Raw genomic sequence first — 19,612 nt, forward strand, 5'->3', positions numbered from 1 at the left:
TCACTTCACCCTGCTCCTGCCCCCACCCCACAGACAGGGTTGAAAACTAGTACCTTAATTTCTCCAAAGTTTCAACAATGTATTGGTGGGGGTGGGGGGAAATAACACTGTATTACATCACTATCTCAAGGATGTTTGTCCACTACTGAAGGAGTCTTGCCGCTAAGCTTTTTACCTCAACTTGCTGTAGAGTACTGGACAGGCTTCCTTGGTTTAGAGTCTCTCGTGACTTGGTTTTCAAGAAGGCTTCTGCTCTGTTAAGCCAGGCCAGTAGATCATTTAGAGTGCTCTGAGCACTTTGCTACAAAGAGGAAAAGTGCCAAAAGTTCAAATTAACATTCAAAAGTAGAAAACAAGCATTATAAGCAGATTATGAGTAAAAAGAAAGTCTACATACGAGCCAAGTGGCCCATCAGTGCGGAGCTTAACCCGGTTTCTGTAGCATGAGGCGACTAGGAGTATTTCTACTCCCCCCTGATTGGGATGCTAGTCCATTGCAGGGTTACCCCCAGCATTAAGTTCACCGGTACCCATTTATACACCTGGGTGGAGAGAGGCACTGTGAGAGTAAAGTGTCTTGCCCAAGAACACAACACAATGTCCCCGGCCAGGGCTCGAACCCGGACCGCTCGATCCAGAGACGAGTGCACTAACCATGAGGCCACCGCGCCTCCCTGGTGCTCAGATTATGAGTGGAATATATAAAAAATATTTGTAAGCTGCATACATGGCATAACAAAATAAAATAACCCATTTTACTGTTCTGCACCAAGTGATCAGGCCCTTAAGCCTCATGATACAAACCTTGCTGCTTCTCCACTGTAAACTACATGTAGTTTCTAACAACTGCAAGGTCCACCCAGGCCTCGCTTTTATGCATAGGCTTGGTTACATTACACAGACCTGTAAAGTGGTCTATTGATTGTACATGTACACGTACACTATCCTCACAGGTTAATTCTAGATTGCTACTGAAATCAATCCCAACAGAAAGAAGGTAAGTCCATCTACAATCCTGGTTGAAAGTCTTGGGACACTTTGCACTTTTGCCAACATAATTATGGTCTTTCTGTCCACCCTCTCCCCCTCCCCACCTCCAACACAATGTGGATGTTGGTTCATCCAAAGTAGACCCACTATTCCAACATTGCTTGGTGGGGACGGGGGCTCAGAAAATTGAATAATGACTTCCCACCTTCAAATAATGCGTCACCAGTTGGTATTTTGTCAAATGTGCCAAGGAAATTTGGCCAAGATTGTAGATCTAAGACTAATGACTTGCGTTCCACATTTATTAAATAAACCCACTGTACCTTATCAAGGGTTTGCACACTTTGCATTCCATTTGTTATGGTTTCTACAGGTTGTTCACTTAGTGAGACCGTGGCTGCCGTCACTGGGTCTTGTTCAACTAGTCTTTCTGTGATACCAACTATTTCTTGATCATCAGGCATTTGGATATCTTTCAAAAGCTGGTCAACATCTTTTGAGCCTGCCAAAAGTGACAGCTTACCCTGAAGAAAAAAATGAAAAGATCAGTTATAACTGGTTTTACATTGCATAAATATTCTCTATGATGTCAATGATACCTTAATTTTGTTGGCACTGTATGTAAGTCTGTTCCCATCTGGAGGATTGGGGGGAAAATATACCACTATTGTGATTGCTAGATCTTAACTCATGTTTTCCATAGCATGAACAGTTTAAGAGCATTGCTATCCCCTGCATAGGATGCTAGTCCAACACAAGTCACCCTGCTTCAGCCTCAAGAATATCAGCCCAAAGAATATCTGAAATCTGTTTCCCTGAAAATTTGGTCACCAAGTCCACCGAATAAAAAGCATGGCCTGAACCATTTTTCTTTCTGGGAAAAGGTCCCACCCCACCCCTTATTCTTTATTCACTCAATCTGACTCTGACAAACATGTGAAAAGTGTTGACATACCTTCTCAGGAGAGGTGGATTTGATCACTTTCACATTTGTAAAGACCTGCTCCTTGCTGAGAGCTTGCTTCAGGTTCCAGTGTCTTGTTCTCCACAGTGTTAATAAATGTTTATACTGAATTTCCAACCTATTGGACCAAACACAAGGAAAAATTACTGGTACAGCATGGTAAACCAAACTTATAACAGACATTCTCTCACTTAGAGCGGTCCACTCCAGTTCTCCTCTGATTTTGAACTAGAAAATAACTAAATGATAAATAAGGAGTTGGGAGTGTTAACAAATTGATAGATGTGTACACATTTTGGGGGTTTTATTTACAAAGTGTTTTCTAATGAGCACTGAAAACCATCATGGCCATTTCATTGCTTAGTGACACTTGTCTAGTGATTGATAACTCTTCCAAACTGGAGAGAAACAACCTTTGCATCATTTCAACTGCTTTAGTAAGCAAGGATAGATAGTAGTGCTTATGGTAGATATATGAAGAAAATCAATTTTGGAGTCAGAGATCGAGTGGACCATTCTTAGTGAGAGCCTCTTAACAATTCATGAATTAGAAAAGAAATACAGGCATTAAAAAAAAAGCACATAACAGATTAGTTAACATTGATTCATCCTAATTTGCAATTAAACTCATCAACAATAGACGAGCTTGGGCAAGGTGCCTGGAAAGATAGTGGAGCCTCACGCACAAGAGCTGGGCACGTAGGGTAACCATGACAACCCTGTAAAGCAACCACCAGGCACCGTCACACTGCAAAAAAGAGTGGAACCATGATACCTACCTCATACTTACCAGAAAGGGAGGAAAGGCAGGGAGCAAAGTCGCCAAGCACAGTCGAAAAGGCAAGAATGCACGTGAGAATGAGCTGACCTCAAAAACCGAGCTGTAAAACCACATGACCACCTGCAAACCTCAACTACTGCGCATGTCCACAACAGGGGAAGCCACTGACCAGCATTGTTTCACGTTTAACTTAGCTCAAATTGCAGTTAACCGCATTAAAATGTTTCAAGTTTTTCAGCCAAAGTAAGTCATCTCATCAAAATTTCTCTCAACATCTACACATTTGATTTGTTACTGTCAGTTACAACTAAGTGAACACAAGAAGATCTTACAAAGACCCTGTAGAACCTAATACAGGAAGTTGAATCATTCAGGTCCAACACAGATTTACAGTAAGTAACATAAGTTATATCATTTTACCTTGTTGAAAATTCAGTAGCCTCTACGTCAGGAGCAGGAATAACAAAACATACTGACGGCACTTCACACTGTCTACCACTGGCATTTGTGATCTGGTAAGAGATTCAGGTTTCAGGGAAACACGGGTTTGATTAGTGATTTCGATCAGGGTTTTTTGGTTTGTTTGTTTGTTCATTTATTCTGTTTATTTTATTTTCTACTGAGGTCTGTAATAATATAAACTTAAGAAAGAAAGAAACGAATCACTTCATGATTACATGCAAGACATACTTTCCAAGAGTGATGTTCAGAGTTATCCAGCAGAATACACTCTTCACCTTTGTTGACAATATTCTGAAAAAAAAAATTAATTAAAAACATATTTAACATAAAAAACCGGAAAAATGAATTTCAATGTGCGTGCAGGTCTTTCACACATAATGCACCAACTGTACTACAATCAGGCATATACCTTGACCACAAGCAAAGTATTTTTCCTAACCTATCTTCTCACCCATGCAAAATTTTGGCCAAGATCTCACTGAGAATCTCGGTGAGTTCTTGGCTTCTGAGATTTTGGTATCTTGGTGAGATCTTGACGAGAATGTGCCGAGATTTAGAGAGACTCAAAAATCATAGGAATATCCCAGCCATCTTGGTGATTACATCTTGCCATTCTCGACAAGAAATAGGAAATCTCACCAGGATCTTGCCAATATATAAATATACAAACATCATGGCAAGATCTCTGCAAAGTCTCGGCAGTCTTGGCAAGATTTCACCAATCTCAGTGAGATAATCGAGATCTCAGCGAGATCTAGGCAAAAATTTTGCACAGACACCGGAAAAACGAGTGTATATCAGACTCACCTGCATGTTCTTGTAACTGCACACTGGGTCAACAAGAAGTTTGCTCTTTAGTTTGGATTTCCTCTGCGGCAACGGTACCACCTTTTTACTCAGGAGTTGTAAAGAACTTATGACATCTTTGAAGTCAACTAGTTCTTGTTTCATTTCCTGGTTAAATAAAATTCATGTCAATGACTTAATTTTCAAGTGTGGCCAACACCTAACTTCTCCTCACACCATCAATGCGATGCCAGTCAGGTGACCATCACAGCCATCAATCAGGAATATAGTATCTTGACATATTACTGAATTCTCAGAGAGGAGAATTACTTTTCACAACTTGGCCAAATTGAAAGGGTTAAAATAAAAGAATCAAATTTAGTCACTTTTAAAAGTGTAGACAAACTGCAGATTGTCAGTAGTCTGTAATTTACAACTTTGGGGAGAACAAAACCTACAGATTTTGCACAGCATTAAAGAGAGAAAATATCAGGAAGAGGTTTAATTTTCAGCTTCCTTTCTCAAACCAATTAATAATTCATCACATTTAAACAAAGGGAAAAATATCAAATACAGTTTAAAGGGAATAAAAGTGCTACTTAGCATTTCAAAAAATAATGTTAATTTTGTGATAAACTCAAAACATATGGCAGTGACCTGAATTATTCATGTAAGCCACACCTATTAACCTTGCCTGACCATTTGTTTACTAAGTATTGAAAATGAATTCTCGCTGAGTTCTGTGTGACCTAAAATATCCAGTTTAGATAGATACACTGAAACACTAAGCATAAAAGCAAGCCATAGGATAAGAAACACAAAACTGGCAAGAGCAAGGCATAAATGAATGCTGCATAAACATAGAGCTTCCACTAGGGAAACCAACTAGAGAGACAATCTCAGATAGTGCAGAGTGCAATGTATAGTTCTGGCACGATAGTCACACATGTCGTGTTCACTCCCGGTTTGTATTTACTTTGGTACCTTGGGCTTTTTCCCTTGCAGAATATGATCGGACAGAAACCTTGATAAGACATAATCTTGTCACAATCTTCGCAGTGCGTATGTTTCATGTCTGCACTTTCATTCGATATTTAATGATAGCTTACAGTTACTGTTTGTCAAGACAGCGTGGTGGCCTCATGGTTAGTGTGCTTGTCCCTAGATCAAGTGGTCCAGGTTCAAGCCCTGCTGAGGACACTGTGTTGTATTCTTGGGCAAGACACTTAATTCTCACAGTGCCTCTCTCCAGCAAGGAGTGTAAATGGGTACTGGTGAATTGTTGAGGAAACCTAACAAATTGCAGGGGAGTGACTTGTGATGGACTACCATCCCTTCCAGGGGGAGTAGAAATATTTCTAGCTGCTTCATACTACAGAAACCGGGATAAGCTCCAGAAGCTACATGTATGAGCCAAGCGGCTCCAAGGCTTCACTTCAAGACAGCTTCCAAATTTTACGCTGGTGTTTTACATTGATTTTTGTTCATTTCAAAATTCAATAATACGTTGAAGAAGCAAATATGACAATTTTAATTTTCACTCCAACATTTGTAACTTGATACTTCTGGTTTCCTCGCAAAGGTATGTAACTTAAAACCCTTGTTTTCTCAAAAACTTAAGAGATGAACGGAAGAAAGTAAATATCTTATGACGAAATGGAACAAAGTTTAACATCTTATGAAAACTTTTCACCGATAATCAAGAAGTAATTTAATTATCAAATAGTCATGGAATACCACATTCTTATACAGTTGCCACCTCAGTGATATTGATTAATGCGACGGAGAAGCGTTAGCAAAGAAGTATTGAAGGACTGCACTACTCAGTTGACCGAAATTATATATCCTACATCAGAAAACGAGTCCCGTCAAAAACTGAGTAAATTAATTTACGCTTTCATTACGTGCCACAGAGTCTGCAGCAATATTTGAACACTTGGTCTCTTTCATAGGGACAATTGAAAGAAAAATAAATAAGCCACTAGGGAGAAGCAAAATGTTTAATTTGAACTCTGGCAAAGTTTGATAATAGCAGATGATATTTGATGAACCGAACTAGGGGTAATTCTAAAAGATACTCAGTCACAGTAGCGTTTTTTGCACTAAAACGGGAGAAGTGACGTTACACGAAAAATAACTGCTGTCCTCGGTCATATCACAATCATGACAAATAAAGAACCATATGACTCTGGGGATGAGAATGGAGTATATCATGCTAACAATGCTAGAATGCATGCATCCTACATGTTGGGTTCTACCACAAGGAAAAGCACTCAACATTTTCGCTTCACATGATCTCAAATGAAATGCATCTTTCGTCTAATATATAGTCAGCACGAATGCTAACTAATCTGTGCATGCATTTAGGGAAAACTGGTTTTGTTCTGAAGAGAATAGTACCACAAGGAGGACAAGAGGTTTCCTAAACCAAATATATAACTTTGTGATATTATGATTACAGTAAGGCAGGTGATACACATTTTTACGTAGTGCACACAGGCACCTACCCTCCCCAACCACTTTTTTGCCTGAAGACTAATTAATTAATTGATATTAATCAACCAAACAAACATTAAAGTTTACACCTTATGGCCTTGTTGCCTTAGTGGACATCAGCCCCCAAACCATCCCAATAGTGCAGTCTGCACTAAAAAATTAATGATAAACAAATGAGCTGATTCATGCATATGGACACAAGGAGATTAATGACACCAAAAATATTCGGGCATAACTTTCTTTCAAGGTCATGCATAAAGGTCACCCCTGGTGAATTGTATTATGCTGCATACAATATGATATTGACTCAAAAGAGACTATCTTCTGCTTTTATAAAATGTTAAATTATACATGTTAAGATCACAAAACAATGCCACTTCAGGAAGGTTTAATCTGACGACCCACTGATTAAGGACTTTGTTAAAACAGATCAACAAATCTTTCTCTCTGCTGGACAGTGAGGTGAATGAAAGAAGGGACTTATGCTGCAATGATTATGTAACATTTAAGTCCAAAATGTGGCTGGGGTCACAGATAAGTAACTTTTTTAAATGAGATACAAAGTTTTTAAATTAAGGTGAGCTTAGAATGCAACAAAATGATTTTAACAGCTATTTCCTCATTTGAGACATATTATCCAAACTACTTATTAGACCATAGCGAAATAGCATCTTAAAATCACAGTCAAAGGAAGGTAATTCTCATAGAATATAATATAATGTTGGTGCCTAAAACGTTTAAGTTGAATCCTTTTGTAAAAAACAAAACAAAACATTTGCATATTAAATGCAAAACGCTTATGCAGATCGAAACAAGAGCAAGGATTTTCCAAAAATTCTTCTCAAAGCACATCATCTAGTCAATCAGTGGAATAAACGATAAATAATAGAAAGAAAACTAATTCTAAACTGATTTTTTTCTTGGACAAACTAACATCGATACACAGGCATAACTTGGTTCTAATTAAGACCGAAAGTGGGAAACTTGTACTAGACAATGAAAGCCTCCCCGTAAGTTAGCCTCTCGACAAATATTTACCCATACTTGGAAATCTATTAACAAGAAACACTCGCTGTCTTAATTTGAACGAGTAGCGCGCGTGCCTGAAAAGAACTGAAATTAACACCATGGGAAGTTACTCACGCGAAACATGTCGCTCGCTGTTTACAAATTTCCAAATCGACTATTCGACCCATTAACAACAACCGAGATCTAAGTAAAAACGACATAGAAACTACTGTTTTGAAATCAAAAGAATTAAACATCGATTTCTCAATTTTTCAAATTTCATTACCGTTTCTATTTAATCTAGGCAAAATGATCAGTAACGAAATACCGCGCCAAACGTGGAGTATTTACGAAAATGCAAATTCTACAAGGAAAACGGAGTGCACTAATAACAACTTTCGCGACAGACCGCAAAATTTCCACACTTCCCAACACCTCGAGATAGTCAATCAAAAACGTTTCGGAGAGAGACAGAAAGATCAGAGTTACCTGCTTAAACTGGAGCATGTCAGTAACAACATCCTTAAACTTTGGTTCCAACTCTGTTTCGGTGCCTGTCTTTGGCCCGCGGAGAAGCAAAACATAACGCTCTTTCGGTGTAGTGACACTGCTTTCATCAACTTTTCGAGCGAACACATCCCGGATATATTCCAACGAATATGCAATGATCGTTCCCATTTGTGACTGTCTAACGATCGGGAAACTTTCCCGTGGGATTCCTGCATGAACTGCTTCTTCCGAAGCAGGAAGCACTCTTTCCCTCAAGAACTTTTGCCATCGGCTCTCGTGAATCAATTGGTCGTGATTGAAGATGGAGTGCTGTGTTGTTCGCCATCTTACAACAGTAGCTGCACTGTGTAGTGTTCGTCTGATTGCAAAATAAACAAGAGTACAAGGATTTTTGATCATTTGCGAAACCCAACTGACAGGATAGAGAAGTTTGGAGAAAAATACTCGTGAGGAACTCGCTGTTCTTATGGAAACCGGTCGCGGTCGTCGTCCATGTAATTTGTTTTCGCTCCTTGCTCGGTAAATGAAGTATAAAAGTGAAAGTAACGCCGCGACAGCGACAGCAGCCGATGTAAACAAAATGAACAGCAAAAGTGGCAGCGGATTCCAATGCAACACGACACACATTTTATGACTTTGGCGATGGCGTTCTCGCCAAGATTATTTCGATTGCACGGCAAACCTGGCCAACACCTGCATATGTTTTGTTTCCGCTTATAATCCCGTCAGACGGCTGTAAAACCAAAGTTCGATGAAGCGGAGTGTTTTTTTGTTGACTGCATGCTCGTCAAACACGTGGATTTGACCTGACTGAATGCAACATCCGCAGGTAGTCACGGATTCCCGCTTCCAGGTCAATCATTCACTTCATTTTTCATGGAGAAAGACTTTCTTCGAGTTGGTCTTCAAGTTACTTTCGAACGTTAGCAAGCTTCCTGTTTACCTTGTTGAAATTCAGCTCTATAAAATTCCGTGTAAACGTGTAAACAGACAGTGGACACCAAGCGATAGCAAATGGCTTACGCGCGCGCCAAGTACAGTTGAAACCGGACACGCAAAGACAAAGATCTTGAATTTTAATCACCGCAATGAAATATTAATCACTATAAAATGCAAAAATACCTACAAATTTGTTTTTCACATCGCTAATCGGGTATAAAAACCGCAGTTGTTGTAAAGTGGGATCCAAATTACTGCTGGAAATGACCGCGACATACGGTCAATACAAGCAAGAAATTGGTCAAATTTTGCAAGGAATTTATCAGATATTAGTAATATTCTGAGAGTAACACAGTTTTTCGTTTTCACCCGTTAATGTCATTATTCCTTGGAAAATGTAGTTAAATTTAGTATCAAGCAAGTCAGGGAAACAGCCGCAGCTCATGAACAGCAAAAGACTTTAATTACATAAAATAAACAGGGGTAAAAAAAGATTTGAACGTTTGTTTATTATGCAAATATAATTCCAAGTGGTAACCAGATGAAGAACAATTCACATTTCACAGTCCATTGAAGCACCAATCAATCTTGTCGTTTCTAAAAGTTCTTCTGAAACAAATAATTTGTTTGTCTTATATTGTGCTCTCTGCTCCTTGTCCATTGGACAAAAAAGGCGTTCGCTAGCGTGAAAAGTGAAAATGAACGCGCACTGCAATTTCAATTTCGAAGAAAGAGACTTCGAAACAGTTGTCAGTCTGAAAGGGTCGTAACCTTTTATCTAAAATGGCGCATATTTTATTTCAAAGTAGGTTCTAGTCGATTGAGCTTCTTTTGCTTTTTACACGCCTACACACATTGACACATAGCATGTCACGCTATTTTGGGACAATTTCTACTGGACATTTCCTAAGTTACAAGGCTCCAATTGTACTGTTAAGATGTTTTGATTATATGAAAACTATCCGTTCTCATTTTACTTGAAAACCACAACTAATAGACACACGGAAACTTAGCAACGGCTATGAGCGTGCTTTCTAAATGTAAATTAGCGTTTGAATAGTAATGTTAAGACTTATCCAGAGTTTTCTTTCAATAAGTCGCGACGTCTGACGCGGGTAACTGCAAGAAACGTAGTCCGTTGGTCACATCTATTGCTGGCAAAGGGAGACTGTTGTTAATCTAGGAAAAACGGGAACTAGAACTTTTCTTTCTCTTTTCTGTCGATTTGTTAAACAATATTTTTAACTCGGCATTTGCTCTAAGAGCACAAACGCCTCATTGAGATACTCCTGTTTTCTTACTTGTCTGGTACCTCAGTACCTCCTTAGTCCACAGATTGTGAATAGTTTGTAGATTCTCATCACCATTAACCTAATTGGTCAGAACCAAGTAAACCAATCCAACACAGGACTGTTCGGTTTACGTATTTATTGCCCATTTAATGGTATCGCTAAAAATTCACTGTCGTTAGTGAAAAGCTGCAAGTGGCAACTCCGCCCCCACTCCCCACGCACAAAGAAAGGCGTGCCCGATAGCCTACGGCTGGTGCATTTTGATTATTTAAAATTTATCACGCAAGTAAAAAAAAAAATGATGGGGGGGGGGGGGGGCGGATTAGGGGCTACTGAGAATGACCTTCGGACTGGTACATCATTGTGACAGCTTGCTTGAAGGGTAAGCTCGAAAACTGGTTTTCTTTGCACCCTACTTACCCCATCTCGAAAGTCAACATTCCCCTAAAAAAAAAAACAGTGATTCCCTATTGAAAATACCACAAGGGATACAAGTAGATGCCAAATATGTCTTGTTTTGGTAAACCTTATTTCTTTTTCCAAGAAAATACACTGTTGCACAATCGCCGAAAAAGCTAAAAGAGAACCTTTAACAACTCTGTCCAACAGTTATACCACCATGCAAGAGGAACCGGGAGATTTTACTTTATAGCTCGTAAATAATGTAAGCAAAACTGCTGAGGGTAATGACCGTTCCTTACAATCTTTACTCAAAGCTCTGGCAATTTCACATTTGCCACGATTTCGTTGAAAGTTGGGTCGGCCCACGTACGATGTACTTCCTTCAGTTTCCGAACCCAGCTTCGAAAAGAGTCAGTCAGAAGCCTTGTCTATTGTCTTGATATCTTTTGGTATCAACTGTTAGGGCGTATATATGGCCGGATTTACGGCCGGTAAATACCAAACCATATCTTTCCGATACATGTTCCCGCAATATCAGGCTCGTTAGGTCAACCACTGGTAATTTGGTTCGACTACTTCTCGCCAAAACACGAACCATGGCTTGGACAAACTCGCCTGACATGCCGTCGACGCGTACCAAAAAGGTTCCATTAGGTATAAGAAATACTCGCAAAAAAGTGGAAAACCTTTGAAAGTAGCGATAGGAAAAGATTACTTTCCAACCTACGTTTTCACCATGGAAATGCGAAAAGAATCGTTTTTCCTACTACATTAACTGAACACGGGGACGTCCAGGTTTCTTTAAAATATAACTTTAATTTAAAAGTAGAGACAGATGGGTGTATGGCGGGTAGCGTTGGGTAGTGGCAGATCAAAAGTGCAAAGGAGATGAGTATAAGAAGTCAGTTGCTAATGTAAAATTTGGTAAAATTTAGGCCTGCAGTAATTACGAGAATTTAACCGGCTGAAGGTTTTGTATTCCAAGCGTCGTTCACTTTTGACTTTCAAATCGGTTAGAAATTCTTTTTCTTTTTTTGTCCCAAGCACTTACCGTCAGGCTGTTCAAAGCCTGTTCAGCGGCATCACGTGCAGAGATGTTCTGTACATCATATTCCGTGTTCAGTCTTTCAACTAACTGAATCATCTTCTTCTCTGTTGTATGTGCATCCTGGAAATACTGTATGTGATGAAGATAAAAAATGCACTTTACCACTCAAAAGCTGAAATTCAGATTCAGATCACGGAAGCAATAAAAAGAGAAAAGAGCTCCCCCCCCCCCCCCCCACCCCTTGCCAGATAAATGCGAAAAGCCCCGCAAACGCGCAATGTTTTCCACCAATGAAGTCGGGGTATGGCGTTAATTTTTTTCATTTATATTGACCAAGATAATATTTATCTACGAAATTTCAACTGATTGTAGATTAACAAAATTAATATGAACTTTTGGAGTCGCTAGTTTCAGTCTCACTTTTTTGTTGTGTGTTATTGGAATCCGGGGTTTTTCTCCACACATTACGATACTAAATTAGCTTCAAAAATAAATAAATAAATAAATTGATTAATCAAGAGGACCTATATATATCCAATAAACTGATCACAGCGAGTTATTATTTTTCTTTTTTCAACTTTTTAACGATGAAAGGGTCATGAACCGCGCGCGCAATTCATTCGCCCCTCTTACAATGCCGGGGGTACCAACAAAAGACGATGGATGCTATATAGATCACTGCCAGGTTAGAGAACGTCAACATGTGGAGGCAATAACAAAGTTATCGCACCTGTTGGTACATTTCTGCATTCCTTACGTGCTGCTGAAAGGCGATAATGAGTTGGTTTAACCACCACCACTGACTTCGCATGGCATTCAGGTACGCCTTCATAGAGAGGTAGAAAAGCAATCAAAAACACATCAATAAAACCTCTTTTGTAAGAGAGCAAAGAAAAGAACTGAGCGACTGAGGGCTAGCTAAAGTTCAGCGTCCCCTGGCTTTGTTGCAAATACTCTTCCTTTTCGACCATGGCTCGATGCTTTTTAGTAACAATTATGACTTCTATTCTAGTCTCACCTCAATTGGACCGGGTGCGGGGTGTCCAGTTTGAATCAAATTGTCTCCTTTGGCCAGTAGCATGTTATAATGTGGTTCTCTTTCTCGAATATCAAACTCAAGATTCTGAAATCAAAAGGAAAACAATCCTCAGCGACATGTTTACACTCCTTACCCCTCCCTCCTCAGTCATACCTCTCCGTGCGCTTGCAGTTCTTCGATGTCGAGGTCAGTACAAGACCAGTCACGTGACACCTCTGGCTCCTCTCGTTGGTTCATCCAGATCAACTCTTTAGTGGCTTCACTCATGAAAGCGACCAAACTCTTCAAATGGTTAATACGATCCACAGAACTTTTCTGCAAGATACAAAAGTTACATCTGATCAATAAACTAAAAGAAAACGCGTTTGAAAATGTTCTGAATTTAAATAGATATCACTGTAGTACTATTTAGCTAGAGTCAGGCTTCCGCTCGTCACAGACCAAAAGCATTGCGTGACGCCGGAGAAGAACTGAAGTTGGTACGGGACACTTCGACTTGAGGGCAATGTTTTCTATAACAACTTTTTGCGGGGGGGGGGGGGAAAGGAGGTAGCGGCGGCTCCGCTTTGAACTTGAGATTCGCACCTTTGTTCAGTGTCCTTGAGCTAGACAGAAGTGTAAATATAAGTCACAAAATTCTGGGGGGGGGGGGGGGAAGGACCTACGATTGACTAGCATCCTATCCCAGGGGAAGCAGTAAAATCGCCGGTAGTGCCACTGGACCACTTTGGCCTGTACACAGCTACTGTGTAAGGCCGATAAGAGGCTTGTTGCTCGGAACTGAATAGCACCCGGCTGGTCGACGAACGTACCAAAAAATAACAACAAAAGAACGTACCACAAGGGCTGCATATTCCTCGTGGATCTCTATGATCTTTTCATGAAGACTTCTGTCCTCAGCCTGAAGCGAAAAAAAAACAATGAAACAGATTAAGACCTCATACATAAAGATTCCACTGGTCAACTAAAGGCCTCTTGGAGCAAAAAGAGTGTCGTTACCAGGTCGGCTCATTATGTAAATTCTCCTTACAATATCACTGCATTGTCAAGCAGACAAGTGATAAGAATAAAGAAAATCATCAATGAGAGGACACTGCTTTGATGCAAAATATTAAATTCCCAGGATTGACACCAAAGCAAGTGCAAGATATTCAGTTGGAAGAATTGATACATACAACTCGGCCGTTAATTTTTGCGCAACAGACAGTCTTAGATTTAAGATTTTTCGTACAATACTTTATCCTGTTAAAATTGCGGGCAAATCTCACCTCCAGCTTCTTTATTTTGTCCAGTTCGTCTTGGAAGGCCAGCACGGCATCGTGTTGTACATGGTGGTTTTGTTGGTATTTCTGTGCAGATGGTAAATCCAAACCAAAGTCTTCTTTTTCTATGGCGTCCTGTGCAAAACCGAAACGGTGACAAAGGTTTATCATTTGTTAACAAAATCCCTGTGGCCAAAGTAGAGCTTGATGTTGAGGAAAGGGTTGACAAGATGTCCAACGATATGTTGGAATAAAATCTATTCTACTTCAATGAACCATATAATAAATTTTCACCCAGCCATTTTGCAAAGCACTTTCCCAAGAAGTTAGTGACCCGACATAAATCATTCAAAAACAGGACTGCACATCCTTAACATTTCGTTATTTAAATGTTAGCACAACTGCGAAACACTCGTTATTAATTAGACTCGAGTTAATTCCGAGCAGCCTATTTTGGCAGCATACATGTAAGGGGCTCAATTAAAGTAAAAAAAAAAAACCCTTCAAAATTTTCGCTAAGGAAAAACATTTTGAACTTGGAAATATTAAATTACCTGTTTATTGCGACACAGCGTTTTGGAATCCAAGCAGGCCATATTTTCGCAACCAAGCATTATACTACACTTGTCTAAAGGAAGTGAATTCTCTGGAACAACAAACGTACGTGCAAGCACAGACATATTGTCGCCAGTTCCGTTGTAAAATTTATATCTGTCACAGTCTTTGCCAAAACGGTGAGTTCGAATAAATAAATGAATGCACAACAAAGAAATAATGAGACTTTTGCAGTGAACACCTGCTGCTTATGTATCACCCAGCCAAGATAAACAACTTCACCGAGGAAAACCGCAAATAGGTCGAGTAAACAATATTTTGAACATTTTGAAAATGTGCCTAGATCGCATAAAAACAAGAAACCTTGTTTGCGAAGTCTGTGGAAGTATCTTGAAATACGTTTTTCTTCCAATAGGAGTTGTTCCACGAGACGAAATCGTTGCATTTGAAGTTTTCAGTTCTATCGTCGTAAATATAATATCTTCTAATAATTTCTACTGCAATTTTTTCATCTCAAAATCTACGTTTACAAGGAAACTCTAATTCGACTTCCTGTGTTCAAATACCTTCAGTGATTCAAATATATCTGCGTAAACATGGTATTATGCTTTCTGTTGCCGTGTTATCGACAATACAGGGAATGTTCAGCAAAACATTTGCTTAAACTCATTGTGGATCCTGACTTGACAGCACTGTAGCAATCTGTTCGTCGAATTTTCTTCACAATGCAAGGGTATATACCAAAAACACCTTCAGAAAAAGACATCGACAAAAAAATTTATTTTGACGGTTAGAAAATTTTAAAGCGGTTTTGGTAATTCAAGAGGATTTTTCTTTTATAAAAACAAAAAAACCGTTTCATTTCTCTTCGCATCTACTTAATCTACGGATGAAAACGCTTGGTCAGCGGCAAGGTTGCATGGCAACATGAAGTATTAACACTAAGGCATGCTGGATAGCAATTTTATTTTCAAAGAAAGTCACTCTCTCTTATCGGCTGTAGCTGATTCGGAACTCACTTGTAACTCTTCTCTCAAACTTACCTTTGTTTCTCTTATCCAGGCCAGCATTGCATCTAACCGGTGTGACTTATCCCCAGTTCCCACCTCCATGTCGAACTTCATCTTCACCCGAGTGCGGCCCTGGGGCGAGGCTCCACTGTCGTTCGAGTCTATGAAGAAAACAAAAGTAAGAAACGTAACTTTCACCTCAGCACTTCTCCAAAAAATTCCAAAGCCGACATTTTGATAGTATCCCTGATTTGGTATCTTCTTTTCTTACCGTCATCTAATCCCTCTGCAGACATGATGCGAGCAACAGTTGTTCTAGTTTCCGTGGGGGTACCCCCTGATGAGCGGTAGGTTCTCTTAGTAATTGTAATGACTTTCCTTCTTGTCTTCACCCCCTCCTCGTCGGGATAATCTGAAGTAGGTGTTGTTTCCTCTGTGGACACAACAGTTTTCTCCACAGGTAACTCCAGTTTCATTTTCTTGCCGTCTGATGTGCTGAAAGTCTGGTAAGTGAGAACTTTAGTGGACCGTGTTTCCAGACGATCTTTCATCTCAGACCAGCGCCTCTCAATGGACTGAACTCTACAAAGAGACGGAATACATGGCAGCTTAAAGGGGCTCAGTTACGGTATTTTGAGTTATTTTGGCCACATACAAAATTACCTCTAAATTAGAGGAAACCTAAAAATAAAAGTTTACTAAGATAGAAACACAACAAAGAGATAGTAATAAACCATAAAGGAACAAGGATGGTTAATATGCGCGCACTGTGACGTACATGTAGCTGCTTTAATGGCAGGTTAAAGAACGCTCAGTTTTTACTACAAAAAAACTTTTACGACGACTTGGTTTCGAATGATCTCAGATCTGTCTTTCCGTTTACACAGAAAGGATGAAACCGGGATAGAAGCTATTCAGTTTAGCCGAGAATCGTTAACTTCTAAAACCGAATTAAACAGAATTTTCTATGACTCCGAAACAAAATGCTTTGTTCGCGGACGAATCACTGTTTTATCCTGGTAAGAATATAATTGGTAAATTGTCAATGTAAGTTGCAATACATGTAAGTCAATATTTCCAAATTTTGTACATGTACTGGGATAACTTTGCAGTTTTTTCACAAGTGTATGTTATGTACTGTGTTTTTGTTACCAATAAAAGTTTACAAAAGAAATCACCGTGTTGTTCAAATATGAAACCCTTGTAGTTTAAACGTCTTACGAATCTGATTGTCCTAACGTCACTGGATCCGGAAACGTTTATTCTACCCTCGAGTTATTTAAGAAATCAAGTTGTGATCAGCAACAATTGCTTCAAGTTGAACGAGAAAACCTACATGTACTGGTATCGCTGAAGCCAAAGAGGAAACCAATGGTGATTGAAAAAGTAAAATTCGATCGCAATTTTTACAAGTCTGAATTACCAAGTTGCCGGATATAGACTTTCTTCTCACTTACTTGATTCGGAGTTCATCTGCTCGGGAGTAGCGACCAGCAATTAAGATGTCTACACCAGAGATCATGTGCTTGATACTGGACTCGAACATCTGCAGGAATTGTATCAAAGACAATTAACAGAACGCGATCCACTGGTACCCACAAGAACAGCAAATTGAATTTTAACGATTCGGTACTTGTACTTTCAAAATAACGTTTACGATTGTAACAATCTACACTTTTGCACAAGGAAAATTCAATCTACTTCCCCATGAAATGTTTTATACCCAACAGAACTTCTTTCGTTAAAATTTTGAGTCCTTTCCTTGATGTGTGTAATCATCCTACTCCAAAACACAGTGACTGGGAGACGGACATGAGGGATAAAAATACACTCCACTCACCACGAGGGACTTTTCAATCTGGTAGAAGTGTTTCCTTCGCGTATCGTTGTCAATGGTATCACCAACTTCCTCTTCCTGTGATTAGGAACAAGTGAAAAGTGTAACTACGTACGAGTCAATTCATTGAACAAAATAAGGGAAGCTAGCAAACAAATGAAAACCACGCCTATCGACAAAAAAGATATTCAACAAGTGAACATTAACACACATCCTGCCATTTCTGGAAAAAGTAATATTTTTTTTTCCAAATTTCTGTTTATACAGCCCATTGCTTTAAGTTTGGTAATGAGGCACTCCCACGTTAGTTTTCATATGAGGGGTTCTGTGCTAATCAGATGAGATCTTTTGTTGTATGCCTGTACAGTTTGCATAAATTCCGGGGTATAAATACATCTGTAACGTTCCGCATGAGTGGTGCGATGAGTGGCTCGGGCTCCAATGCTTTCAGGCAAGACATTTTCCTCCCACACTACCACTGCTATCCCAGGAGTATAACTATAAGCGTTAGGACAAACTGACTGAATGCTCGGGAGAGACCTGCAAGGGAGCAAGTATGCCATCCAAGGAGGAGTGGCAATTCTTAGCGTACAGGAAATATGGCCTGCTCCCAATTAGCCGGATTTTCAGATGGCCCGAGTGCGTCTACTTGACCTCGTTTCTCCCTCCTCTCAAGGAGTGAGAGTGAGTGACCTTAGACCGCTGGGAATCAGGCTAGCTCCCAGTGTGAGGCTCCATTCAGAAGGATGTTAGCAATGTTCCTTGTGATACTGAGATCAGACCGGTTAGACGACGGAAATGAAGAGCGATCTTGCTCATTCAACCATAGCCCTTCTTCTTGATCCCGCTCATGACAAGAATCTCAGTTTTACAATGAACTTACTGATTTGATCCTATCCTCGATGTCATCCAATGAAGCGTCAACAAGTGTTGCCTGGTAACAAAAATAAGACCATGAGATGTTAAAAACAAAACCCAACGACCGACTACTGGACTACTGGTACGGTAACGCGAAGGACATGGGTTCAAATCTCACTGAAGCCCCACAATTTACCAAACTTCTAAACAAGGATGATGAAATTTTTCACTTTACTCGATCCACAGTTCACACGATTTCACTCATATACAATAAATGGCGCTAAATCAGGTTTTTATATCTATTCTATGTCCAATAGTTGAGTAACTCTCAGTCCCTATCGACTGACTCAGATCTGTAACCATTACCAACAAATTGTAATTTGAGTTTTCAGAAGTCGCTCAAAACGTTTCGTTAACATATGCACTCCACAGGGCAAGTCCTGCTATTGTCTTTCTGTTGTGTACTTAACTCTTACAAGCGTTAAGATGGGTGTTGCCCAACTTTTGGAGCAGCGAGATAAAAGGGAGCCAACCCTATAATGGAGTAGCATTCCATCCAGAGGGAGTGGTACTACAGGTAATCTCCTTATGTATCTACCGAAATGGTAATTAGAAGCTGGCCTGGTGAGATGCCAAGCTTGTAATGAAAAATACAATTTTACTTTTCTACAACCAAAAATTTTTGTACTGACCTCTTTTTGAATTTTTTCTGCCACTTGATACATCTGTTCAAGCCTGAAGAGTTACCAATACAAGCAAGTCATTGGTAAGAGCATCCTGACAGAAATCCCTCTCAAACACTGTTAATAATGGCCAATTTTGACCATTCTATCTTCTATGACATTTTTTTATTTCATGCATTTTTTTTTTCTGAAGTTTAATTTTTTTGGTCACAATAAAAGTAGAAATCAGCTTAACCCGGCCTATTCAACAGAAAAACAAAGTTCAACATGTGACTAACCTGGTTAGCTCAATTCTCAGTGACTTGTTGTAGTTATCCTGTGTCTCAACAAGCTTTGACCATGACTATCACAAAAACAATTAGGCTCAGTACACAACAAATGCATATTTTAACATTTTGAAAATATAAGGTGGATCCAAACCCTACATACAGAATTTTTTAAACTTGGCCAAAAGTTGCGTCTTATCATGCTTATCCAAATTTGATAATACAAATACATTTCACGATGCCGTTTTTGAATTATAAGCTGCAATTAAGGGTGTTTTTAGTAGTTCATACTGTTGCTATGGTAACCTATTATGTCACAAAAATGATAACAATGTGTTCACCAATGATTGGGCAGTTTTTTGATACCATGATTGTAGCATCAAGTGATAAAGAGTGGTTATAATGACCCATCAAAATCTAAGTG

General features: G+C 39.4%; 1 protein-coding gene across 5 annotated transcripts in view; it reads right to left on the reverse strand.

The window, feature by feature from the left end:
* Window positions 1-19,612, reverse strand: part of LOC110058896 (uncharacterized) — a 125,278-nt gene that overhangs the window by 95,028 nt on the left and 10,638 nt on the right. For 3 of the 5 annotated variants that reach the window (XM_089279394.1, XM_020765566.2, XM_089279395.1), the window contains 19 exons: window positions 19,201-19,265; window positions 18,932-18,974; window positions 18,265-18,315; window positions 17,385-17,459; window positions 17,002-17,090; window positions 15,816-16,126; window positions 15,578-15,705; window positions 13,986-14,114; window positions 13,556-13,618; window positions 12,871-13,032; window positions 12,697-12,801; window positions 12,409-12,504; window positions 11,682-11,807; window positions 4,005-4,151; window positions 3,426-3,488; window positions 3,156-3,247; window positions 1,946-2,072; window positions 1,314-1,514; window positions 176-301 (listed from right to left, as the gene is read on the reverse strand). In XM_089279394.1, the coding sequence (XP_089135520.1) occupies window positions 176-301; window positions 1,314-1,514; window positions 1,946-2,072; window positions 3,156-3,247; window positions 3,426-3,488; window positions 4,005-4,151; window positions 11,682-11,807; window positions 12,409-12,504; window positions 12,697-12,801; window positions 12,871-13,032; window positions 13,556-13,618; window positions 13,986-14,114; window positions 15,578-15,705; window positions 15,816-16,126; window positions 17,002-17,090; window positions 17,385-17,459; window positions 18,265-18,315; window positions 18,932-18,974; window positions 19,201-19,265 (2,199 nt within the window). Of the gene's footprint in view, window positions 1-175; window positions 302-1,313; window positions 1,515-1,945; window positions 2,073-3,155; window positions 3,248-3,425; window positions 3,489-4,004; window positions 4,152-7,976; window positions 9,291-11,681; window positions 11,808-12,408; window positions 12,505-12,696; window positions 12,802-12,870; window positions 13,033-13,555; window positions 13,619-13,985; window positions 14,115-14,533; window positions 14,734-15,577; window positions 15,706-15,815; window positions 16,127-17,001; window positions 17,091-17,384; window positions 17,460-18,264; window positions 18,316-18,931; window positions 18,975-19,200; window positions 19,266-19,612 lie in introns of those variants that run through there. The other 2 variants (XM_089279396.1, XM_089279397.1) reach the window with 2 other exon arrangements.

The sequence above is a fragment of the Orbicella faveolata genome, unplaced genomic scaffold (genome assembly GCF_042242905.1).
Source record: "Orbicella faveolata isolate gen_17 unplaced genomic scaffold, um_ofav_v1 contig_47, whole genome shotgun sequence".
Taxonomy (NCBI): domain Eukaryota; kingdom Metazoa; phylum Cnidaria; class Anthozoa; order Scleractinia; family Merulinidae; genus Orbicella; species Orbicella faveolata.